The sequence below is a fragment of the Juglans regia genome, chromosome 14 (genome assembly GCF_001411555.2).
Source record: "Juglans regia cultivar Chandler chromosome 14, Walnut 2.0, whole genome shotgun sequence".
In the NCBI taxonomy this organism is placed as follows: Eukaryota; Viridiplantae; Streptophyta; class Magnoliopsida; order Fagales; family Juglandaceae; genus Juglans; species Juglans regia.
Window position 1 is genome coordinate 21,935,813 of NC_049914.1, and position 27,377 is coordinate 21,963,189.

At 39.6% G+C, this 27,377-nt stretch overlaps 1 protein-coding gene and 1 pseudogene across 1 annotated transcript; one reads left to right on the forward strand and one right to left on the reverse strand.

Annotated features, from left to right (window-relative positions):
• The first annotated feature begins 1,428 nt into the window (after positions 1–1,428).
• LOC108985844 lies at positions 1,429–7,179 on the forward strand (annotated as a pseudogene).
• Positions 7,180–7,420: 241 nt separating this feature from the next.
• Positions 7,421–18,373, reverse strand: LOC108988692 (proteinaceous RNase P 2-like). Its single transcript, XM_018962020.2, has 6 exons — positions 17,383–18,373; positions 11,336–11,437; positions 11,039–11,214; positions 10,362–10,482; positions 9,356–9,424; positions 7,421–8,054 (listed from the first exon to the last, which is right to left on the reverse strand). Exons 1-6 carry the CDS (start codon positions 18,301–18,303, stop codon positions 7,716–7,718), a joined length of 1,728 nt encoding a protein of 575 aa, XP_018817565.2. The 5' UTR covers positions 18,304–18,373; the 3' UTR covers positions 7,421–7,715.
• Between the last annotated feature and the right edge of the window lie 9,004 nt (positions 18,374–27,377).

The window sequence follows — 27,377 nt, forward strand, 5'->3', positions numbered from 1 at the left end:
TTTATTTTTATTATTTAATTTAATTTGTTTTCATTATCCTAATTTATTAATATTGATAATTTGATTATTTGGTGTTTTCTTATAGAGTGAGGAGCATCATACATTACAACTATTGATGATTGAAGAGTCGAAGACTGCAGACTGAAGAATGAAGATTTTTTGAGTTTTATTAAAAAACAATTGTTATTTGTTGCTTAAAACAATTTAATTTTGTTTGTAATGTGTATTAAACATCTAGTGGAGTTTTTTTCATTTATCTAGTAATTAGTAATTTAGTATATAAGATAATAAGACTATAAAATATAAGTAGTATATATGTAGTAGTTAATAGTTATTAGTTACTAATAATATATGCATGACATGATTAAAATTAAAAAGAAATTGATTAAATTAATTAATTTTAAAAATTATGCAAAAAAAGTCTTTGTAGTAGATGATCTTAAATAACAAAATGAGCCCAAAAAGATGTTGAATTGGGTCTTAAAATGGCCCAAACAGTGCTAAAACCGGCCCAAACCGGTCCAAAACCGACAAACCGACCGTGAACCGGCCGGTAACCGAACCGGCCGGTTTTCATATCCTGGTGGATCGGTTTCGGCCGGTTTTGAGACTCTAACGAAACCGACCGGTCGGTTTTGGTTTGAGCCCAAAACCGAACCGACCGGTCGGTTTTTCAACCCTACTTTCGGGGTAGGGATATATGCATTCCATTTATTGCGGCGATTTTTTTCTCGCCACTATAGTGCTTTTCCATTGGGTTTATTGTTGATGCAATAAAAGGAAAGATTTTGAGTCTAAAAACTCGATGCAAAAGGTTGAAAATCGCTGTAAAAAGTTCATGAAGAAGGAAAAATGCCTAGAATGTCGTTTCAAGGAAGGGATATATATATTCCATTTATTGCGGTGATTTTTTACTCACCACAATAGTGCTTTTCCATTGTATTTTTTCGAAGCAATAAAAGGAAACATTGTGTCAAAAAAATCCCTACAAAAGATTGAAAAATCACTATAAATAGTTCTTATACTGTTCACTATACCTCATTCCCACACCTTGCGTCAAAATGTTGCAACGATGATAAATTCATCGGCAAAAAGCATCAATATCGACGAATTTATTCTTGGCATTCATGAAATCGATGGAAAAAGTGAGCTTTTTTAGCATTTACGAATTAATTCATGGATTTAACTCATCTCATAAAATCAATTCTACAAGAGAGCATTCCATATAAATATGCTCAAAACTTTGTCCACAATATAAAATTATTCCTCAACAATCCACGTGTAGTTACGTTTAACTGCACTACCTAACAACCCCATTTCTATATAAAATGGCATCAGCCTTTATCCACAGTACCATCTTTTCTGTTTCTTCCGCATAACTTCTTCTTCTTCTTCTCTCAGCTCTCTCTCTCTCTGATATTTCTTCACCATGGAGTTGGGAAGTATCGTACAGCTCCTGGAGGACAAGGCCATTTTAGTCACTGGTGCCACTGGTTTTCTGGCAAAAAGTATATTATATGCTCTGATCCTTTCTCATGTACTGTCTCTATGAGTTTGCGTACGTGCGTGTGGCTGTAACAACGATGATTTTAGTTCTAACTTTGATTGTATGAATGCAGTTTTTGTGGAGAAAATACTGAGAGTTCAACCAAACGTGAAGAAACTCTATCTTCTTCTAAGAGCTGCAGATGACAAGTCAGCCACACAACGTCTGCATGATGAGGTATACACACACACACACACACACACAGAGATTAGTTAATCATGCATGTTGCTGGGTGAATTGGAAATGACAGGAAGAATAAATTAAGAAGCAAGTCATGTTTATGATATATGGTTGCATTATTCTAATGAATCAAAATCCTATGGAAATCAGACTATTAATTAAGTATCACTTCATTTCCTTTCTCTTAATTATTCTGGTCATACAACTACTACTCATATTTAATATAATGGTAATAATTCAGTGGCTACTTCTATTAATTGTACGTAGATGATAGGGAAGGACTTGTTCAGAGTGCTGAGGGAAAAATGGGGTACAAATATGGATTCCTTCTTCTCTGAAAAAGTAGTTGCGGTTCCTGGTGAGTCGGTGACCTCTCTCTCGAGGACTTGGGCTTGAAGAACTCCTTTCTGAGGGACCAAATATGCAACCAAATCGATTTTATTGTCAATTTAGCTGCAACTACTAAGTTTGATGAAAGGTAATCAATATGCAATGATGCATGGAGTTTTAATATATATATATATATATATATATATATATATATATATAGTTTATGGCTTAGTAGCTTATAATAAAAAATGAAAATAATAATATGTACGTTCTTCTATGCCTTGCATGCAGATATGATGTTGCACTGGGTATCAATACATTGGGAGCTAAGCATGCTTTAAGCTTTGCAAAAAAATGTGTTAGACTAAAGGTTCTTGTCCACGTGTCCACGGGTTAGCAAATATTTATCATATTTTCTTGTTTCGTTTCTTAGAATTATTTGTTTTTTAGATAATTATTAATCAGATAAAGTCATGTCATTTTCAGCATATGTATGTGGAGAGAAAGGAGGACTGATTCTAGAAACCCCCTATCACTATGGTGAAACACTGAATGGGACCCCAGGATTAGACATCTACGCTGAGAAAAAACTGGTGGAGGAAAAGTTGAATGGCTTTCGAGCTGAGGGAGCTACAGAAGAAGAAATTACATTGGCCATGAAGGATTTGGGTATTGAAAGGTACTACGTACATAATTCATGTATAAATGATCATGATCATCATCTTATAACTATGATATTATATGATATTATATTATATATATATATATATACATATATTTATATATATGGAAAAAGCTAAAGCCACCGGTGATGCAGGGTCCCGATTATGAGTCCCGATTAATTTTTTTTTTTACTTATTTTAAATGATTTATAAGGAAATATGTTTTAAAAAAAATATTTAAAAAGATTAAAACGATGCATAAAAAAACAAACAAAAACAAAAGGATTGCACGTGTCGGTGAGGATTCGGGACACGTAGCACTCTCCTAGCCTATACATATTATCTCAATTAATTCCAGAACTTTAAATACAAAAAGTTCTGCTTTTCTTATAAATCATGCATCGATCCAAATAATTATATCATGGGAATTGAAATCTAAAAATGACAAGTTAACTTCTAATTATAATTATCAGGGCAAAGAGATATGGATGGCCAAACACATATGTATTTACGAAGGCAATGGGAGAGATGCTCATTGGGCACCTAAAAGAAAATCTATCTGTGGTAATCATTCGCCCCACTATCATAACCAGTACTTTAAAAGAACCTTTCCCTGGTTGGGTTGAAGGTGTCAGGTAAGTTTCTTATATTTTATGTATAAAATGATCAGCACCATTATCTTGTTGTTTGGTTTGTCGAGAAAATGATCAAGAAAAGTGTATTTGTTTACAGGACCATTGACAGTTTGGCTGTTGGTTATGGTAAAGGAAAACTACCATTCTTCCTTGGAGATCTTAAGACAATTCTTGACTTGGTAAATTGATTAAATTTATATTGCTTTATTTTTTGGAAGGAAATGAGCAGCATGCATGTGGAAATTGTCACATTTTTTTCTTCAAAGAAACTCGTATTACACATATACAATCTATCTGGCTAGCATTAATTATCGTATTCATTAATGATATATATATATATATATATATATATATATAATTCTCTAAGCATTCAAGAGAATAAGATCCGAAGACACTTACCATTGTTCATTTAAATAAAGCAAACAAATCTTGAAGGAAGAAGTACAGTTTTCAATCAGAAGTAAAAATAAAAATAAATAAATAAATAAGGTAAAAAAGAAATTGAATGTCAAATATGAAAGTGAAATGCAGATGCCGGCTGACTTGGTGGTCAATGCTATGATCGTGGCCATGGTGGCTCATGCAAATCAACCAGCTTCTGATGATCATCATATGATTTATCAAGTGGGGTCTTCAATGATGCGCACTCCTTTGAGAATCGAAAATCTCCGAGATGTTTTCTTTCGTTACTTCTCTAAAAAACCATGGATTAATAGGGAAGGTAAAGCCGTCAAGGTTGGCAAGCTTTTGATGTTGAGCGACATGGATAATTTCCACAGATATCTGGCCATACGTTATTTGCTGCCTTTGAAGGTTTGTTCAGAACCGGCTTTATGCATGCTACTTGAATTAACTAAAGTTATAATCATTAATCATGATTCGTACGTTACAAATTTCAATATTGTTTTGTTGCAAACTTATCTAGTGGTTATGGTTATTTTCGGGTATTAGTTGTATATAAGGGCTTGGCTCATGTCTGAGTTAGTCCTTGATGAGTCCTGTTAAGCCCATCACTTGGTGTTTTTTACCTAACACAGTAACCTTGTCGTTGCTTATGAAATTTGTTACAAGTCAGATCATATAGCTCACTGTGTAGGGGAATTTCCCTCTCTCAAGAAAAATCAATACAATATGTCAATTGCATTTTCCTCTCTATCTTTGGTCTTCTTCCTTCCTTGCAGATACTCACCCTCGAAGTGACCTCTTATCCTTCCTTTTCCCATAGGCGTGTAACACAATCGTCCACCAGTCACTATGCTCCTTGTCATTTCACAGTCTTTGTTGCTTCCTTCAAACTCTCTCAAACTCTTCATCTCTCATCAATGATCCATCAAGATGGCTGGTGTCTTCATCTTTCTTGGTCTCTCCGTCTCGCAATCTCTTTCCCTCGAAACTCTCACAGTCCCTCTCACTGATCCTTACCTTCGTCATCCATTATCTGTCATGGCTTGACTCTTGTTAGTATCTCTCTCCCTCTTCCCTTAATTAGGGTTTGGATTGCAGGGCTTTATACAAATTGGTTTTTTTTATTGTGTGGGCAAGTAGCACCCCAACTAATGGTAGTTCAACCTCAATTCAAGCTTTGAACAACTAAATAGCAAGGCTACTGCCTTCTTCTCATATGATCTTGTGGTTGCATTGTCTTCTTAGTGATAAATTTGAGGGTTTCTTAAAAAATTGTCTCAATTTATCCAATAGCTCCTACAAATACGGTTATTAATGTCTGATTTGAATTAATTGTTGCTCCAAGCGTGATGGCACTCGATTGCTGAAAAGCCTATGATCATGGCATCTTCAAAATTCCTTCCACATTACCTTCAAATCAATTATCTTGTTTCATAGAATTTTGTAGCCTTATAACTCCACTTTCTTAGCAATAACAATCATTTATGCCATCTTAGGCTTAAGACTCTAGAAACTTCTTCGAGATTCACGTAGTTTGCAATGATGCATCTATACCCATGTTGATGTCACAACAAATCCCAAGGACATGATCTTCTTTCTTCATCTCCTATCTAGCCCTCTTCATACTATGGAAAATAACCTTCAATAAAGAACAACCTTTTATACTGGTGGTTAGACTTTTTTTTTTTCTTTTATGACAATTGAAAAACAGGGCAATGCACCCTTTGATCATTGAACTCTATTGGGCTCATACGTCTCACTGAGTCTTGATTAGATTGAGGGCTTATTGGAAACATTGTAGGTGTAGAGAATTTGAGTTTCTAAAGGAGCAACTCTCTTCTATGCTGCAAGCCCTGATACATATAAACACGCATGCAAGACCCACCACTAATGGTGATATTGCTACGTGGGCAACTTGTACATGATCTATATGGATCGTGTGTTTGAGGCCACTAATGAAACAATCTGTAAATTTGGTGCAACCCAAACAGCTAGCCTTCCCACTTATGTTAGTAGCCAAGTCAATAGAGCATGGTACTTGCTAGCTAGTTCATGTTCCTTGTTGTTTCAATCGTGTTGAGTCACCAAAGAGATTTCTGAACTCTGCTCGACCATATTGTGAGTTGTCGCCCAATGTTCAAGGTTTTTCATGTCACTATCCTTTCTTCCTCCTAAAATAGCTCTACCATAGTTTTACTTCCTTTCCGAAATAGACAACAAAAACTAGCTTTTCCCCTTCTTCAAGATATTAAAATTCGTACCAATGTTCAACTTTGCAAATCTAATTGACAGAGTCTTCATTTCCATTGTAACTTGGGAAGTCAAGCTTGGATGGTGATGTATGTTTGCCACATGCTGCATATATATTACTTGTTGTGGTCTTCACATGCCTTGTGCTTAAAGTCTCCATCTTTGCATCTAGATGCTATTCCAACTGTCTTTCGGACCTGCCTCGCTCTAAATACCAGTTGTTATGCGCCAATGCACGAGAGAACATGTTTGTGGTTGATGGATAGGAAGGATTAGGGGTTCCTTCCTTTTATTGCTTAACTTGCAATTAGGGACTTACACTGGGATAAAATAACAGTTATTCAAAGTGATGTTTAGCCAAAGCTTTTATTGAAAATTCCTGCGTAAATAAAACTACATGCATATCGTGAGCCTTCTTCCTCTTGTATATCTTGTCATGCCACTACTTGGCCTCAACTATAGCCACGCATGTCTCTCTCTTGTCTTGCCTCTATTCCCCCCTAAACAAATTTGGTTTCAGTTCTTACTCTTATTTTTCAGGTGACTTTTTTTTTTTTTTTTTTTTTTTCATACAGGGACTCGAATTGGTGAATGCAGCACTTTGCCAATATTTCAGGATCATGCATCTTGATCTTAGAAGAAAGATTAACTTTGTGATGCGATTGGTGGAACTATACAAGCCTTACTTGTTCTTCAAGGGCGTGTATGTATACATATACATATATATATATATATGTATATGCTTTATATTTTGTTTCTTACTATTAATGTTGGCAACAAGCATTTGATATTAACATGATCCTACTTTTTCATGTAGATTTGATGACATGACCACAGAGAAGCTGCGCCGGATGGTAAGAGAACAGAGTGGCGCAGAGGCAGATGTGTTTTATTTTGATCCCAAGTACATCGATTGGGATGATTACTTTTTGAATGTCCATCTTCCTGGTATCGTAAAATACGTTTTCAATTGATACAAGTGATTTATAGTGTTTGGTTTTCAAAGTTTGCATTTAGATTCTAGTTTGTGACTAGAGCAATGCTGTTCATTCATGTTTTGTGTGTTATTTGAGTAATAATATGGTCTATTGTTATTGAAGTTATGTTTCAAGAACTTTAAAGTGTGTCAACGATAGACGATGGATGATATGTTATGTATTTTGCCAAGCAATGTGATGCGTTTCTATGATAATATGATATGATATTAAAGGAAAGATAAAATATAATTGCAACAGACCGCCGCACTTTTAAAAAAGTGAATAACATATGAAATCCACATGAAAGAAATTAATTTTTTAATAATAGACTTTTTTTTTTTTTAAAATGATTACGTGACGTTTCGACATTTCACAATTACATATAGAATTACTTGCTCAGAATGCTGCCAGAGTTTGTCAGTTAGAACTCTCTGCTGCCAAAAAATCATATATTCTTCCCTTCTACTATGATATTTTTTCCGATTATTGTACGTACAGTACGACATTGGCATTACAAATCAATTTATGAACTGCATGCAGTAGAATATGGGGGTAAAGGCAAAATCCTTGACAGTAAAAGTGATTGGTTGGAGACCACCCACTGCAAAGTGTTTAGAAACATTAACTTACAACAGGTTGATACTACTGTTGCTTTATTCCTTGATCTTCCTTCATCATCGAGGACTTCTAGAAAGATAGACAACACCACATGACACGAGGTAAGGCTTCATTAGAAAGCATCATTAGGTGTATGATGAGGACGGGAAGGAGATGGAGACCTCTCTTTCCTTTTGCCTATCAAGGAAGCAGCTTTATTATCAGAAAACTGGAAGGACTCCGGGCTGTTATGTAAGCCATGGCCACTTCTAAAACTCTCTTGCTTGAAAGGATTTAGTGAAGGAAGGGTGTAGGTGGCATGTCCATTTTCTGAACCTCCAATATTGATTGGATCTTCATCAAAAGCATCACAAGAACTTGGCCTAGAAATGCATAGCCAAGTTGTGAGAGACTCCTTGCACTCCCGGTTGTCCCCGGCAACAGGCACATGCCATGATCCTTTTTCAGATTCCTGGCAACGGAGATTGGGGTGTCAACATTCTATACATGAAATGAATCGAGATATAGTTTTAAACAATAATAACAAAGTAGATGGTATAGTCAACTTATTGTACACAATTTGTCAGGAACACATGGACCAACAGATTACTCATGCACAGCCCAACTGCCTTTTTAACGGCATTACCTAAGAAAGCTGCTGGAAGAAAAGCATTTTGCATTCACAGGATGTGGAACATGTTGAAAATTTTCGACAACAAAGAAAAGTAAATAAAATTTTTGATTGTGGAATGTATTTTGATAAAATATTTTAGGTAAAAATGTTACCAAGCAAAAGAAAGGAAGAGAAATGATCCCGAAAGAAGAGAAGGAAGAGAAAAGGATTGCAGTTATTCACTCTATCATAACCAATGTATCAAATTGCAATGCAACAAGAGATAAAAGGTGTTCACATTGAATTAAACACTCCCAAGAATCTGAAACCACAAAAAAGTCAGAGAGAACATCAAAGCATAATTTTTCTTTCATTTAAAAGAACATAATTGAATTTAAATGCTGTTCTCTATTCTAAAAAAGAAATGACTAAAAGTAACTGTACTACTACAAAATAGCAAGAATATGGCTCAAAGTGATCCAAATTGTCGAAGTTATGCGGACTTCCAGCCTTAAGATTCTTAGGCAGGAATCTAGCAAATAAGGAGCTTACCAAGGTTTGACCAAAAGTTTATATCGAGCTCATAGGAAAAAAAAAGTTAAGCTATTATTTACGATCACATTGCACAATGATATAGATCTGAACTCCTAAAGGACCTTTGTTTAAATTCTCCAAGCTTAAGTAGAATATTGAAAATCTATTTAATACTTATGAGATACAATGTTTTACAACTTTATCAAGTAACTAAGAATTTATTATACTACAAACAAGTCACTAAACAAACAATTTTCATCGAAGTCCTAAATGATTGCCCAACATAATTCCTCCAAGATATTCCGCTCAAGACAAACACATCTCCCCATTAATGTCTCCCAAATCTTTTTTCTGTCTAATTCTCTACTTGCCATATTTTCCCTCTCCTTTCATGTTCGATAATAAGTGTCGACAATAAAAAATTATCATTTCAGCATCAGCCGTCACAGACTGACGGTATAAAAAACAAATACAAGTGCACCAGCTTGCATGCACACACAAAACAGTCATGCATGGAAAATTAATGCTGACCAGAGCTAAATAGTGGTTAAGAAGCCTAGAGAACAACTCATTGACAACAGATGAATATACTATTAGACGAGATAACCAATTACACAATGGTATACCTGGATAACAGATGAATATGGAGGAGGCATCTGAAGCTTCAAATTACCTTTCACAAAAGTATACCGAACCTGGAGAATAGGACGCAAGAAAGGTTTATTCACACAAGATAATAACATATAATGGAATCATATATGTCCAGGTGCAAAATCCTCGGTGCGTGAACATCAACTGAATAAAATTTTATTGTTCAATTTCCATGAACGAAACTTATTAGATGATGCATGGCAATGTTGTAAGCACAGTCCATTGATGTTCAAATAAAATTTTATTTTACCTATCAGAAAGAAAAAAAAAAAAAAATTGTTCATGGAAATTAGTATGCACCAACAATTTTGTATAATGATAACAATCACCTTCTCGCCAGAATATCTTTATAAATAAAACCATAGGCATAGCCCAAGTACAACTAGAATATCTTTTAATCAAAAGGAACATTCTGTACTTTTTTTTTTGAGCGGGGGACACTCAGCAGCTAAGGTGAATTCAATGCTTGTAAAAACTTTTCAATACATTTCGAACACAATCAGTAACAAGCAACTAAAAAGGAATCTGAAAATACACATCTACTCTTATCATGGCACCAAAGTCTTCACTAACTTAAATCTCAAGCTTTTATAATGTAAACGTAGAAAGCAACATTGATAATTGTACATGTGAACAAGTTTTTGCTATTCTAAATTATTAACTTAATCCAATTTAAACCCTGTGCCTCTAAAGGTCACTCAGATTGAACAGACAAACCAGACAAAAGTTTGCATGCATCAGTGACACAAAAAGTTGTATATGCTAGTTTTTTTATACGTAAAGAGGAGATTAGAAAGTTGTATGCTAGTTTTTCACCACAAACACGACAGATTTGGAAAATCATAAGAAGAGTACAGATTGAAATATGAACAATTCAATAATATACAACATATAACCAGAAGCACCCACCAATGTAAGTAAAGGAATAAATATGGAATAAAAACAACTATGAAAAGGATAAGCTCTTCAGACAGTACATACTCGATGTTTTTCTTTCCACTTGAGGAAAAAGCTATTTCCTAGGAGTTCAAAAATGTGATCTCTCATTTCATCATTTGTCACAAGTAAGCACTTAACTTTTACGGCAGCATATAGCCAGTACCTGATTTATATAAGGCACCATGAGTAAATCTGGAAGAAAATAGTAATAATAATACAAGTGCAATAGATGCACTTCATAAATGTAAAATGAAAACAGCATCAAATCGGGTTTAAGATTCTAGTAGCTTCTTTCTACTTTCTCCTCTCGAGTAAGTATTCAATTCACTTAAACGAAAGAGATATATCTGCGCCCAGTGTTAAGAGAAGTATTAGATCTTTTTTTTTTTATTGGCAATGGGTACCCACGAACAAAGTCCTAACTAATCCCAGGAGTGCACAGGCACTCATCAAAGAGTTTCTCGAAAGTGTACCTCGCATAATTCAAAAGGAAATTCCCCCAGCCTGATTGCCCCAAGAGTGTGATAAAAGGGGAAGTATTAGATCTTTAAATAGATTCAAGTGAACAAACTTTTCAAAAATATATGGATTCAATTGAACGAAGAAAATTTTTGCCAAAGAAAAGTTATGTATTTAAGCATATATTATTTTGAGCAAAAAGCAGACAGCTTAAAATGCATCACAGACACAGAGACTAGCACTGGTTTAAAGGTATATACCAATCATCATTGGAACCGGTTGGTGTCATATAAAGAAACCCTTTATCCATCCAATCCTCTACCAGCTTTCTGTGGCAAGGATTCTCCAGAAGTGCCCTAAGACGTTTGTTATGCAAGACAACCAGAGGCCATTTGTTTCCACTCCGATTGTACAATTCTTTCACGACAGCATCGAGCTGCTCTATTGCAATTTTCAAACATAATCATTGATGAAAGATAAAAATTAGGGGTAAGACAAAAAAGAGTGAAGAAGGTGAAAAGGACAGGAGAAAGACAACTCAACATAAGATATACAACCTGAGAAATACTGAATCCACCATCTGCAAAATTTTGTTGGTAGAGACCAATATTTGCCCCATCCACTATAAATTCAAAATCAGCACGTTTTTCCAGCCACTCCTTCAATAAAAGGTATAATAAGTAACGAAACAGTATATCAACAATTTACAAGAGATTCAGGACAGTAAAGCACAGTCCAAGTTTTGTTTGAGCGGAGAAAATAAAAAATGAAATCTTTTTCTCAGCATATTTTTTTTTATAAGAAGATATTTTGTTGATATAGAAATAGGCATAGCCCAAGTACATAGCAGGTATACATGTGATTACACCTATTTAGGAGCTAGGAACGGTTACAAGGAAATCATAGAAGATGAGACCATTTAAATCTATAGCAATGGCCCTCATAAATAAAGTCTTCCAGAAAAAACTCTTACAATTTTCCAAGGAAAGCTCACGATCCTCAAAATTTCTATAATTTATTTCACTCCAGATGCACCAAAATAGACAAATGGGAGGCATCTTCCATATAGCTGCAATCTGTTGTGTCCTTGTGATCCCTCTCCAACTAGCTAGTAGTTCAACCACCTCCCTCGGCATAACCCATGCTAATCCCACTATGCTGAAAAAGTAATTCCATATGGCCCTTGCAAACTCACAATGTAGTAGTAAATGATCTACTATTTCACCACTATGATATAGCACCAATCAATGATGATAAGCCCACGTTTTCTTAGATTATCAATGGTCATAATCTTCCCTAAGGCTGCTGTCCAAACAAAAAACGCAGCCTTAGGAGGTGCTTTACTCCACCAAATGTACTTCCAAGGAAAATGATTACTAGCTTGAGCAGTAAGAGTCTCATAGAAAGAGCGTATAGAAAATTTTCCTCTGCTGGAATGCCGCCACTCCAACTTATCCACTCATATAACAGCAGGACCAATGGTGTATAGCAAGTTAAAAAACTCCACCAGGACACCTACATCCCAATCATGTGCCTCCCAAATAAAGCGAACATTCCATTGATACGAACCATTAATCAATTCCTGTGCAATTCTGAAAATAGAGGGATAGACATCCTTAAGAGCCATATCTCCAACCCAAACACCATGCCAAAAACTGTCTATTGACATCCCCCATATACAGCCTAGTGTTGCTAGAGAAAGACCACCAACCTTTCCGGATATGCTTCCATAACCCCACTCCATATGCCCTTCTAACTTCATTAGAGCACCAACCCCCCCTTATACTCACATACTTAGTATCAATCACCACATTCCATAATGCTTCCCTCTCATAGTTATATCTCCACAGCCATTTCCCAAGAAGAGCCTTATTGAAGGCCCTCACATTGTGAACCCCCAATCCACCACCCCTCAAGGGAGAGCACACTTTATCCCACCCAACTAAATGAAGCTTAAACTCATCGCCAAGCCCACTCCACTGAAAATCTCGTTGAAACTTCTCAATCTGAGAGGCAACACTAGCTAAAAGAGGAAATAATGACAATAAATATGTGGGAGACTTGAGAGGGTACTCTTTATTAGTGTAATTCAACCCCTTTTAGACAAAACAACATTTTCCACCTAGTCAGCCTATTTTCTCTATTTTCTCTAGCACCTTATCCCAAATAGTCTTGACTCTGAATGATGCTCCCAACGGAAGGCCAAGGTACTTCATAGGCAGTGAAGAGACCACACAGCCCAATATGTTAGCTAGCCCCCTAACATTGCGTACATTACCCACAACAACCATCTCCGTTTTAGAGATATTTATCTTTAACCCGGGGACCGCTTCAAAACATAGCAAAATAGCCTTTAAAGATTGAACATGACTAGGATTTGCCTCGCAAAATAACAATGTCATCTGCAAACAAAAGATGCGAAATAATAGTAGAACCATGGTTAGTATCCCCCACTGAATAACCTGAGAAAAAGCCTCCCTCCACTAAAGCCGACAACATTCTGCTTAGGGCCTCCATGGCAATAACAAACAAGAGGGGTGTTTTAACAATTAAAAAGCCTCCCTCCACTAAAGCCGACAACATTCTGCTTAGGGCCTCCATGGCAATAACAAATAAGAGGGGTGTTTTAACAATTCGCTTTTTTAAAACACCCACAGGATCACCATTTACCAAGACCGAGAAGCAAACCGTTAACACACAATGCCTCATCCACACCCTCTATCTCTCCCTAAAGCCACATCTCCTCAACAAAGAAAAAAGGAAGTTCCAATTAACGTGATCATAGGTTTTCTCCATGTCTAATTTGCATAAAATACACAGGACTCCTGACTTGATCCTGTTGTCCAAACATTCGCTAGCGATAAGAACCGAGTCCAATATTTGTCTATCCCTAAGAAATGCATTTGGAGACTTAGAGATGATTTTATCCATAACTGTGCTCATCCTATTAGCAAGAACTTTTGAGATTATCTTGTACATACAACCCACAAGACTAATAAGCCGACAATCTTGCACCTCTATTGCACCAGCCTTTTTAAGGATAAGTGCAATGAATGTAGCATTTAAACTCTTCTCAAATTTTCCAAAAGTGAAAAATTCATGAAAAACCTACATGACATCCTCTTTCACCACCTCCCAACAAGTCAGAAAAAATGGCATAGTAAAACCATCAGGGTCTAGAGCTTTGTCTTTATTCATTTTCCTAACTACCTGTTATACCTCTTCCTCTTCAAAGGGTCTCTCCAGCCAAACTATACTAGTCTGATCAATGGCCTCAAAAGATAGACCATCTAATCCAGGCTTCCATTCAAAAGGTTCCGAAAGAAACTCTTCAAAATGTCCAGCAATGTGATCCTTTATTGCTAATTGGTCTGAGGAAATACAGCCTTCTATGGTCATTGTCTCGATGTCATTATTCCTCCTATGTGAGTTTGTGACCTGACGAAAAATTTTGTGCATTTTCCCCCCTCCCTATGCCACAATGACCTTGATTTTTGCTTCCAAGAAATCTCCTCCATTAGGATCACTCTTTCTAATTCTAAAATGACTTAGCCTTTGCGATTGTTCTCTACTTCTACACCCTCCAATCTTTGGAACTCTTGTAGTCAAAACTTTCAACTTACTAGACAATATGATGCTCAGAGTGCCCTGTAACTGGTATGAGCTCCACCATTGTCTAATCAATAGTTTTTACACATTTTCGAATTCAAAGGGCCTTCTTCCCCCTTGGATGCCTTCACAATCCAACAGTATAGGAAAGCGATCTGAACATATCCGTTGTAGTCTTTTCTAGCATACATATGGGAATTGCATCTACCATGATGGGGAAAAAAGAAATTTGTCAAGTCTAGACCAGGCATGATTGTTAGACCATGTATATGTACCCCCAATAAGAGAGATGTCCATAAGCTCCAAATCGAATATGAAATCAGACAATTCAACCATTGCACGGTTTTATCTTCCTTCCCCCGATCTCTCACTCGGAAACCTTATCAGATTGAAATTTCCACCAATACACCATAGGACATCCCACCAAGTACAGAATCCTGCAAGCTTTTCCCATAGAAACCACTTCTCGCCATCCAAATTAGGACCATAAACCCAACAAAGGCCCACAAAAAACCATCTGATAATTTTTTAAACAAACACCCCACCAAGTATTCCCCTACAAACTCATCAAGATTCTCCACCACCTTTTTATCCCACATTATCAAGACTCCATCCGATGCCCCATTCAAGGGTAAATATGACCAGCCTATGTACTGACAGCCCCAAATACTCCAGACAATACTTCTTGTGATAAGCTTCAATTTAGTCTCCATCAAACAAATGATGTCCACCTTCCATTTCTTAACAAATTTCTTATTCAGAGGTGTTTATCTATCTCGTTCAAACCCCCTAACATTCCAAATAAGAATTTTGGGCTTCATTTATCAACTACTACAGCCCTCCCTTTGTTCCTTCCTCGGCTTGCACTCCCCTCCTTTCCTTTGTAATTAATATACCAAGATAGCCTCCTCAACTCTCTGTTTCTTTTCGACCCCATACCATGTGTGATAGTGTCCTGCCGCAACTGCTATTAGAAGTGCCTTGAATTGATCTTCAAAGCCCTCACAGGAGATCCCTACACACCTCTGAATTTCCTCCACTTTTTGCATGACTCAATCTGAAGATAGACAGGGAGGAATAGTACAAATAGGGGTAGGATCATCCCCAATTTCCTTTGGCCCTATCTAATGAATCTTCCATGTGATGAGTGTGGAATCATGCTGGAATCTACCTTCCTCATTTTATTGTAGCTCTTCGCCCATGTTGGACCCAAATAGGATCAATGTTCCTTCCCTTTCTAACTCCCTCTTCTCATACACGTTATCACTCGTTGATGCCTCTCCCTCCGAGACAACAGAACAGGTTGTCTCTGTTGCTAATCTTTTTTTTTTTTTTTTTTGCGCCAGAGTAGATCTTTGTGACCCTTTCTCCTGCTCAGCCCTCTCCAGCAACCGTTTTTGTTATGTCCCCCTTTTTTTTTTATCTCTCGATGACATTGCAACGCCCACATCCCCCAAACACTAAGGAGTAATCTCTGTTTCCATCGAGTGTGTCCCTCTCGCTGCCATGATGCTAGAATGCAGCCCAAAGGTCACCGGGGTGATCTGTGACAACCCACAGAGCATCGGCCCTCCCAATGAATCGGCGTGACAACCCACAAGTCTCCGACACAGACGTTGCAAGAAACTCCCCCATACCTCACCGGCAAGGTGGTCAGCGACATCTTTGTTCACGGTGCCGGCGGCATCGTGGGCCCAGAAGTGGATGAAGATCCCACTTCAAATTGGGAAGCCCTTTGGGCCTGATTTCAGGAGCCATCCCGTTTTGGGTGAGCGAGATAGGCCTGTACAACCCAAGCCCAAGCCAAGTTTGGCTTTCCTGTATCAGTCCTTAACCCAAACCCATCTTTGCTTATAGCACCTTGGCCTAAGCCCAGGCCCAAATCTAAATTCAAGCCCTTGTCCACTCTACTTATGAAATCTTCTACAGCCTTCTTCAGTAAACGTATCTCCCCTTTCATAATTGTGATTTCCTCCTTCCAAATAGTACCCTCTGCTCCTCACTTTCCACTAGGCAGACATCGGACAGTCCTCCTCCACCTCTTTTAGGTATAGCACAACGACAATACCTCTCTGGTTGTACGCTCCCTGTCTACCATTTCTTTTTGTCCTTTTCTCCTTGTTGTAGAGCCAAGCTTTGACTCATACCATGTACCGCCACCCTTCTTCCTTCACCACCGCCCATAGCCACCTCTACGTAAGTTTTGGTCTGTCTTCCCATCTCCTTCTCCTTCCCCTTCCCATCTCCCTGAGTCACCATAGGGACCTTATTTGCTGACGAAAGGGACAAAGCATGTTTTATCTCCTTAGAAATGCTTTTCCTTCCATCCCTTCCGGTATCACTATAAGTCCTCGACGTCCTCTATCACCATAATCAGTGATTTCCAAGTAGTGTCCAATAGCATTGGCCCGTCGATGAGCAACCAATATCGTAGTCCCAATGCGATATGCCTTGAAAAAATCTTTCCTTCCCTCTGATAGTGCGCACTCTTCCACTGTGTTTACTAGCCAACATGCGCTGGCTTGGCTGAAAAACATCTCCTTATTGGCCTTCCTGCTGCTCCCCATAATACGAAAGTAACTTCCCCCCTCCAAGGCTAATACGAACACCTTTGTTTCGATTAATAAGGGTTTTGAATACCCCACCCTGATTGAGTAACCTCTAAGAACTCAGAAAATGACTAACAGAAAATAATTCGGACACAGATCACCGGAATATTACATCCATCTTTCTCCTTTTTGCCATAGCCTTTGCATAAATTATCCTTTTTCCACTCAGCACTTTTTTCTTCAACATATCGAAGATTTAAGTAGCCCACGAATTTCGCAAAGCAAAAAAGAATGTGACAACCAAGCAGACATATATTAAGTGGTCCATGAGTTAAAATAAATCAACTACAAACAAACCACCACATTCTAAGTAAACCATTATCTAAAATCATTATAAAACACGCAACATAACTCGACAAAGACTCGTATAATAGCTGAAGCCTGACCTGAAACTCGCTGAATGTCACCTTGACCTCCCTTTCCATGGCCAACGCAGCCACCGATTCAGCAAACCTCTCCGTCTCCACATCATCTATATCCACACACCCCAGTTGCTCCCCACAACCTCTACACCGCCCAGTCGAATCCACATTCACTCTCTTCACAAGCCAATCTCCTTTTCCAATCCAGCCCAAACCATGCCACCCTCCCCCACTTCTCGAAACCGCCTCTTCCACTCGCCCCACCTCCCAATTCACGTCTCCCACATCCCTAGCCTTCCCACTGCAAAACCAGTCCTCAATAACCTTTGCTGTAGAGTCACTAACACTTCTCACTGAATTTCTCAATTTATGCAAATACCTATAAACCTTCTCTTCCCTCCCCGTACTCGCGCTCACCTTCAACAATGCGGCGAGCTCCAGTTCCTCTAAACTCACTCCCATTATATCCATATGCTCCTCAACCTCATACGCCTTCTCTGCCTCTAGATTCTCACAGAAACATAACAATGCCGGGTCGTACGTGCGCAACCTCGGCGCAAGCCTGTATTTCCCCATGCTCTTGATCAGTTCGAATGCGTACTCGCCGTCTCCTTTTGCAGCGGCGAGGCGAGCGACGGCAGTGATCGAGGCCTCATTGGGGTTGATGTTGATCGACAACATGTGATCAAAGATACGGAAACCGTAGTCCAAAGCTAGTGCTTTTAGCGATGGATCCGCGACTGAGTTGGAGCAGAGGTAGAGAAGCGCATTAAAGTGGTACTGGTTTAGTCGCGTGCCCTGTGAACTCGCGATCTCGTATAGCGAGATAGCGGCGCGCAGGTCCTTGTTCTTGGAGCATAGAGTGAGTTCCGAGTGGAATTCAGTTTCTGGGGTTTGATTCTTCTTCTTTTTTTTGGAGACGTACGGATGGTTGGGGGTAGCCATGGATGGACAGTCTGAGCTAAAACCCTAGATTCAAAAACCCTAGAATTTTATATCTGTATCGGCTAATACTAATGTTGGGGCTTAATTGGAATTCAGCGGTCTGGGCTCGGTATATGTAAACGTTTTGAATGTGGTGGAATAACATTGAGCCCATTTGAATTGAAGTTAGAAATTGGGCCGTGGTGGGCTTTGATGGAACAATATTTCATGTGAATAAGTCAGTCGATGGATGCTAAATTTCATCTTATTTTATAATAAAAATAATTTTATAATCTTACGAATTATATCAAATATATCAATTTGTGAGATTAATTTTATATAATCCTTTTATGATTTGAACCCCTAAGGGTGGGCTCAAGTGGTAAAAAAGCCTTATGCTTGAGGGTATGATTCTCCAGGTCTAAGGTTCAAATACCATTGGATACAAACAATCTCTAAGGGTCATCGGAATGAGATATTTTTCTCTTGAATTATCCAATGTGCATTTGCGAAAAACTCCTTGCTAAGGGTATGTGCACACTCAAGATTAGTCAGGACGCTATTCCTAAACACCCAGTGCCAATAAAAAAAAGTAATCACTATGTGGTTAGAGTATTTTTCAATAAATTAAACTCAATTAAGATATGAGTAATATTACACGAAGTTTCTATTTGTTTAGATTCTAAAAATTATTTTTTAAAAAACAATGAGAGTTTAAAAACTAAATAAGTTTTTTTTTTTCTAAGGATATATTTGCCCACACGTTTATCACTAAGATTTCATTTGGATTCTAAGAATATCTCAGATTATTTGTAAATAATAAAAAAATAATTTATAAATAATAAAAAAATAATAATGAACTGTTTATAAATAATATTAAAATAATTTGAGAACAGTTATGTTTTCAAACATATCTATATATGTATATAGACACTTTATGAAAAAAACACGAATGACAAATCTCAACCAAAACAAATTATAGGGAATTAGTGATTAAATTTTTCTAATATATGCTAGACTCCATCTTCCCCTTAAAGCATGGATCGAACCACCCTATGTGGTTAAGGGTTGGTGTTATGTGAGGCCCATGGGCCTCAAGGTTGTATAAAGGCCATAAACTCAACGGATATGGCAACTTAGAAGAGTCTCGGCACATGTGTACACAAAATTGGAGCTTTTCAACTAAAGATGCGACTTAATGGAAGGGTAGATAACAAAATTTAGCAAGATGTCCACCTCAAGTGGCGCAATCACAGCACGGATTGAATCCTAAGATCCTACATTCAAAAAGCGATAGTGAAAAGTCAAATCAAGTCAAGAGCCTTATCATGTCGAGACAATTAGTTTATTACCTAGGAGCACTACCTACTCACTCCGGATGAAACCACCCTGGCATCACCCTTGCATGGGCGTGGGTGCAAGTTGGGCCCCCAGGCCCTGATCTCGCTCCCTGTGGCCCCCAAGGTCGTCTGCCCACAGGCCACAATGACCGCTATTATGCCACTATGAGATAGAGAGATACCTAAGCGAAGTTGGGGCACACCGAGAGGGAGAGTCCGAGAGGCCGACGACAAAAACAGAGACAAAGAGGAAAGAGAGAGAGATCGGCACGAGAGAGAGCTTTTAAAACAAAATCTAATATTAAACGATATCGTTTTATTAAAAAAAAAACATATATATATATATATATATATATATATATATATATATGACAAGTTGGGCTAGGCAGACAAGGGAAACCCCGAGAAGGCTTGGGCCCAGCCTGGGCCTTGTCCCTCGGTACCCAACGCTGTGACGGGGTCCACCTGTAGCCCTGCAGGCCTACGGGGCGAGCACCTGCTACCCACCCCTACAAATACCCAATAAGGTACGCACCAACGATCTCTCAATCTACGTTAGAATACCATACTTCAACCTACCAATTATCACTGACATGGCATCAGAGGTATCTCTCGCTTAAACCCCGTGCTAGTCTTCTTTCTGATTGCAGGTTGCTAGGACAAATTGCAGGTGTATGAAACACATCCTCAACAATATATATATAATTTGTTTGGCTTATTTATTGATGTAGAAACTCTAAGATTATTTTTTTTACTATTCATTAAATTAGTCCATTCATCACCTCTTCCACTGATAAATCAAATTTGTTAGATATCCTAATCCCGTTATATGTTAGAGCCTTTTACCCTATCTCGTTATTTTCATGTTTGATTCACAAGTAATGAAAAAGATCACCAACTCTATTGTGGCCAGAATTCAACCAATACCACGTTATATTCTTAACCATGATGAAAGTATGTCGACTTGAGGTATTTCTAGATTTTATAAGAAAGATAAATGGTGAAGACATGTTTCACACCTTGTCGACTGACGCAATCAACGTGTGACAAGAAAGGTGGTGGCCCGGTGTGCCTGGTGCACCTTTGATGCCTAAGTCAGAAATATGAGCATATTGTACTATAATGAGAAATCAGGGGACCTTCAATCACAAGCAATAGCTCTTTATATAGGCGAGGATTTCATCTGATAAAGATTGAATAACGGCTTGATCTTCTCCTTTGATTTTAGGGCCCTAATTATTAGGTCCTGGAATTTGAGTTTACAAGGGAGGAGTTACCATACTTTGGTGAATATCTCATTCTTTTCCTTTTTTGGAGAAATCTTCAATTACTCGTGACAGTTATTACAATAATCCTACTGAGAGGCATGATTTTCTGGCAACAAGTGCAGAATATGCCTTTTATCTTCCGAATTACTAGGCTTTTGGTGTGGGCCCTAACTGAATTCATCAGGCTCGTCTAATAGGGACAGAAAAGCCCTTCCAGTTACCCTCACAAATTCTCTCATGCTAGCGTGGTGGGGATTTAATCATTATGAACGGTTTTGCCTACTACATCATCAATTCTTATTAGTAGTTCGTACTCCCTTACCTTGGAGAATAGGTAATGGCTCTGTGTCTATATCTGGTCACATTACCAAATCTTGGGATCTGCCCAAGATGATTATGTTGTCAGTCCACTTGCTTTCCACTTGGAGTATTCAACTGTCACTCATTCTCTTGTATAAGTAACTCTCCCTTTTCTCATAGTCTCTTATCACTTCCTCTATTTTCTCACCTTCCTCTTTGACGATGTTCTCTATCAAAACCCTAGCCCTCATCCTTCACTTCATTTGTTCATATCAATGGCCCCCAAGAATACTTCCCAACTTCCTTCACACGAACCTCACTCTCCCCATCCGTTGGGGTCTTCTAAGGCACCACAATCCTCATCTTAATGCGAAGTGCCTTATTACGAAGGCTTTGATTGGTCCTCCGTTCTTACTACGGTTGACCTTAGAAAATTGAGTGAGTCATATGGAATCCCTAAATCTATGGTCCTTGAGGTCCCTTATTGTGGGGCTATCAACTCTGAGGGCTTTGTTGAGAAGGTGACCCTCACCACCTATGCCCTTACCCACGGGTTGAGACTCCCTTTTTGCCAGTTGGTCCATAACGTCCTCGACTTCTTGAAACTAGCTCTTGCCTAGTTACACTCCAACACTCGGAGGATTCTGATGTGTTGTTGTGTTGCGTGGAGAATGGTTTTGAAGCCTGCCCAAGAGGGGTATCCCAATTTGACTACTCGAGAGTTTGTCTCCACCCATGCAGTTAGGCGTTAGAAGGTAACATCTGTAGGTTTTGTTCTTACTCTAAGTATCGACAGTTTCTCTGTTTAAGAGTCGGAATTTCAATGCCTTGTAGTAGCAGAAGAAATTATATTTTGTATCTAGCCAAATGGGAATTCCTTGGTAGCGATCTTGCTAGCGCCGAGTTTCTAGTCCGAGTGGTCCTCAACAATAAGGTGATTTTCGTTGCCTTTTCTGAGCAAGAGCAAGCTCGCATTAAGATGGTTTACTCCAAGGTCGAGCAACACCAGGAGGCAGTTTGGACAGAAGCCCTTTTGATAAGGGGAAACGTTAATAGATTTTTGGTGATGCCCAACCAGTCCCATGTGACCAGTCGTCACTTCTTTAGGGAACCAATCATTCCGCCTGTAGCAAGAAAAGACCCTCTACCACCCTGCTAGAGAAGGAGGAGAAGTTGCCTCGCTAGGAGGTCAAGACAACATCTAGGCCTCGTGCGGCCCAGGCTCACCCTCGAGCAGAGCCAAAACCTTTCGCCCATCAAATGATATTTCCAAATCAGCTCAGGTTCCACTAGGTAGTCAACCCCTCACTTGGGAGGGTTCCCTTGGCTCGGATGACCTCGACGATCTATTAGGGCAGGCACTTACGGATTTGGCCACGGCCTTCCACTTCGAGTTTCCTTCCTAGGAGCTCGATTCTGCCAAGTCGCTAAGCTTTATTCTCTCGTCGATCCCACCAATAGATCGGGGTTGGTTGACGAAGAGAAGGACGCAGACATTACTTTTTCCCATGGCCTCTTGGATTCTTCTTCTAGTGCTCCTCAAGATATTGCTTCAACAGGGGCAGCCAAAACTTTAGAGCAGGTTGGCGAACTGTGGGTCAAGACTACTTCTCAAGAAGAGGCATATGAAAGGGAGCCTACCCCAAGTTCCATCCCCTCGATCATTTCATGTGATGAGACTTCTGTACTCCCTATCAACCTAGGCTTGAACAAGGGTTGAGTCTTGATTCCCTCCTCACCATCTGGCACCTCTTTGGGAGGCAAGGAAAAGTCATCTTCACCCATTGCCACCGAGGGGACGAACCAGCTTCCATCCTCATCGAGGAGGTAGGTGTGGGGCAGCCTTCATCAGTCAACCCTGCTGCCGTTGGTACTCCCCACCCACAGTCGAGGAAAGGGTTGACATCCTCATGGGTGGCTCCTCGCCTACGTCCACGTTTGTTTCTACGCCTTATCATCTCAGATCACTTTTCAACATTTCCTCCCAAAGGGCGAGGATCAATCAGACCCGTCCCGACCCTCAAACATGCAGAACGCTCTGAGAGGGAGCCAGGTGAGGAATAACTATGTTCATGGGATGGCGAACAAACTAAGAGACTTTTTCTTCTCTAGTAAGCCATTTGACAACTCTGTTTTTGTCTCTCTTTCTCAGAGTTGAATTCTCATCTTGTCTTGTGTTGCTTGGAAGGGGGTGGACCAGCTGGCGGACTGGATCATTGATCATCGGGCCGAATTGGAAGAAGAGGTCTATTCTAGGCAAAAGTTTACCTTGCGGGCATGAAAGGAGGTCGCAACTACATACTTTCTCTGGAGCTGATCCTCGGCTAGGCTGACGACTACATGCATTCTCTGGAGGAAGGATATTGCTGGTCTCCAAGAAGAAGCGTCTGATCTCGGGGGTGAGCTCGACCAGTAGATGAGGGTCATGATCATTTCAAGCTTAAGGGGCTGTAGGAAGAAATGGCCTTGAGAAAAGAACGCATGTCTCGCCTTGAGAAAGAGTTGGAGGAGACTAAGAAATGTTGCCATGATTTTATTGTGAGCACAGCTAAAGCCGAGGAGGCCCATCCAGTTCAAAGACTAGAACTCGATGAGGTCAGAGGGATCTGGAACAACTCACTGAACGACATTCAACGATGAAGAAAGATCGCAAATGGAAGTGCCAAAGGTGGAATGAACTGAGTGACTCTCTGCCTCGATAGGAGGATTAGAGCTTGAGATTAGCAAATCAAAGATCTAGAATCCGAGCTGGCCTCCTCTAGAGCAGAGCTCGTTCGCCTCTCTCCTCAACTCATGTCAACCAAGTTTGTCCATAACAAGGCCTTTGGCTATGGTTACGATGCCGGTCTAGAAAGGTTGAAAGCTTTCCTACTAGCAAATCCCCAGACCAACTTGAGGATGCTGAACCTTGAGTCCTTTAAACCTGACCATACCACCCGTTAGTTTGTTGACACTTTGGGAAAGGACTCAATGCCCAGCATGTTCCTGCCCTTGACTACTCCAGCTCCTCTACCTTGAATATTTTCTGTTTATTTGCATTGTATTCTTTCTTGTATAATTTGTATCCCGATCAATCAATCTTTTTTGCATTTTTTGTGCGGTGTTCATTGTTTTGAATGAAAGGTATTTTAAATATCCTTATAAGTTTCATTGGTTAATCTCTCATGTGGAATGCTTGCATGTGGTCTCCTTTACGTTTACTGCTTGAGTGTCGTGGTTGAAGGGACAGATTCCCCTTAGCTTTGTTGGGTGAGTCCAAGGACCTGACTTTGATAATGTGAGGGTCTCCACCTCTAATGGACTTGCGTGCCCTTGTTACACCGCGAGTCTAAGAACCAATGTTTTGAATACCGTACCGGATGGCGTACCGGTCAAGACACTGGAACGAAATATTTCGGTACCGGTACCGTTTCGTGTACCGTTTCGGGATAGTCGATATATGAATAAATTATATATATAAATATATATAACAATTATATTCTAAAATAATAGTTTATATATGAATAAATTATATATAAATACATACATACATATAAATTATAAATAGTCTAATCTAAATTGGGGGTCAAAAAATAAACTTGTAGTTTGAAAAAACGAAAAAAAAAAAATACAGGCCGAAATATCGGCCGGTACCGGCCGAAATATAGGCCGGTACAGGCCGAAATTTAGGCCGAAACGGCCGGTACCGGCCGGTATTTTGGCCGGTACGGTATATATCTAGTACCTGTACCGGCCGGACGGCCGAAACGAAAAATTTCGGCCGTATCGGCCGGTACGGTACGAAATTAAAAACATTGCTAAGAACTCTACCTTAGTGGGTGAGGGTCACAGAAATTTAGAGACTTGCGTGCCCGTGTTTCACCATAAGTCTAAGGACTTGGCCTCGTGGGCGAGGGTCACATAGTTTAGAGACTTGTATGCCCCTTTTTCACCGCAAGTCTAAGGACTTGACCTCGATGGCGAGGGTCATGTAGTCGAGAGACTTCCTTGCTCGTGGTGAGGGTCACGCAGCCTAGAGTCTATGAACTCAACCTTGGTGAGGCGCTAACATTCGAGATTGGATACACATGATAGGGGTAAATCAACAAGTTTATTCATTGCCCTTCACTGTGTAATAATACAAAATCATGCATTATATCTTCTCAAATGCTCTGCATTCCATGGATGAGATAGCTCCTTTCCCTGAGCATTTTTTAAGTGATAGGATCCTGGCCGGTTGTTAGCGATCACAGTGTAAGGTATTTCCAAATGGGGACCAAGCTACCCTTCTTTCTGCATGGTCGTTCCAGTTTTCCTTCAGACTAGGTCGCCTATCTTGAAGATCTTGGGCTTGACTCTTTGGTTGAAACAATGCTCCATTCACCTTTTGTTGAGGGCCGTCTGTGTCTTGGCCTCTTCCCGTTTCTCATCCAGCAAGTCGAGATGCTTCTCCAGTGCTTTGTGAACCTGTCATTGGTCAAAGTGTTGGACACAGTACCTGGGCATTTAGATCTTTACGGGTGCTACTGCGTCGCTCCCGTAGATAGGGCAAACATGGTGTCCTTGTTGGAGTCTTAACTGTGGTTCTGTATGCCCACAGAACACCCGAGAATTCTTCCACCCATTCTCCCTTCTTTTCCATCAGTTTTTTTTCTTTAAGATCCTGAGTAAGGACTTGTTGGTCGCTTCCAATTTCTGTGGGCCTGGGGGTGCCCTGGAAACGAATATTTGAACTTAATCCCCAACTCAGCACACCATTCTCGGTAATGTTCTGAGTTGAATTGTCTTCCATTATCCGAGAAAATACTTTGGGGAATCCCAAATTGGCATACAACAGTCTTGCACAGGAACTTAGTAATGCTCCTCGTCGTGATCATCGCTGGGGGCTCTGCCTCTACCCACTTAGTGAAATAGTTTACGACGATGACCACGAATCTCACACCTCCTTTCCCTAGTAGAAGGGGACCTATCAAATCTATCCCCTATTGCGCGAATGGCCAAGGCAACATTATGAAGGTCAGCTCTTCTAGCAGACAGTGTGGTTTTGGGGTGAACAGCTGGCACTTTGTGCACTTCTCAACAAACTCTTCTACGTCCCTGAGGGCACATGACCAATAATAACCTACATTACAGCCTTCCTCGCCAAGGCTTTCCCGCTGGAGCGATTCTCGCACACCCCTTCATATATCTCTGCCAAGATGTATTGTGCTTCTTGTAGGGAGATGCACGTCAATAAGGGGGTCGAGAAACCCCACTTATAAAGGATTTCATTCACCCTTGTGAAATGATCAGCCCTTCTTTTGATCCTTGTTGCCTTTTTCCTTCTCTGCGGGGAGCTCTCCGACATCCAGGTATCTTATCACCTCTCAAGCCCACTCCAGTTCTCCCGACCTTACTTTCGCAATCTCGGCCCTGATGGCGAGGATTTCTATAACTTTACTTACCACTTTCCATGGCAGGGTGGATTCCTTCATTCTTGAGGATGTTCTTGCTAGCTTGTCCACTACACAGTTATCTTCCCTTGGTATTTGCTCAATGTTAAAATAACCAAACCGATCATGCTTCTCCCACACCAGCTACGCGTATTTCTTCAGCTTCTTGCCTTTAGTTGTGTATTCCCCCGATACTTGGTTGACTACCACTTGAGACTCTACCTTCACTTCTACCTTCACCTCTACCTCAGTGGCCCCTAGCGACTTAGCTATCGAGAGCCTCGCCCCCAATGCTTCACCTCTACCATATTTTCAACTCTTTTTTTGTCTCTAATGGAGATATTAAATTCCTGCAAGAGAAGAATCCATCGAATAAGCCTTGGTTTTGCATCTTTTTTTAATAGCAAATACTTCAATGCTGCATGGTCAGTGAAAAGAATAACAGGTGATCCCATGATATATGCTCTAAATTTCTCTAATGCTAATACTACAACAAGCAACTCTTTTTCAGTGGTGGAATAATTTTCTGAGCATCTGTTAAAGTTTTATTTGCACAGAAAATGAAAAAAGGTAATTTATCTTTTCTTTGTCCTAAAATAGCACTCATAGCATAATTACTAACATCACACATTATCTCAAAAGGGAGTGACCAATCAGTTGTTCACATGATAGGAGTAGTGGTAAGCAAAGTTTTCAATTGATCAAAAGCATCTTGACAGGCATCAGTCCACTCAAAACCAACATCATGCTTTAATAAGTGAGACAAAGGCTTAGAG

Excerpts from the sequence above, each read along its gene's own strand:
- LOC108988692 (XM_018962020.2), bottom strand. The coding sequence starts at position 18,303 with ATGGCTACCCCCAACCATCCGTACGTCTCCAAAAAAAAGAAGAAGAAT. Across the intron at positions 11,215-11,335 it reads GTGGATTCAGTATTTCTCAG|CTCGATGCTGTCGTGAAAGA; the intron begins GTTGTATATCTT and ends GCAATAGAGCAG. Across the intron at positions 8,055-9,355 it reads CATATTCATCTGTTATCCAG|GAATCTGAAAAAGGATCATG; the intron begins GTATACCATTGT and ends CTCCGTTGCCAG.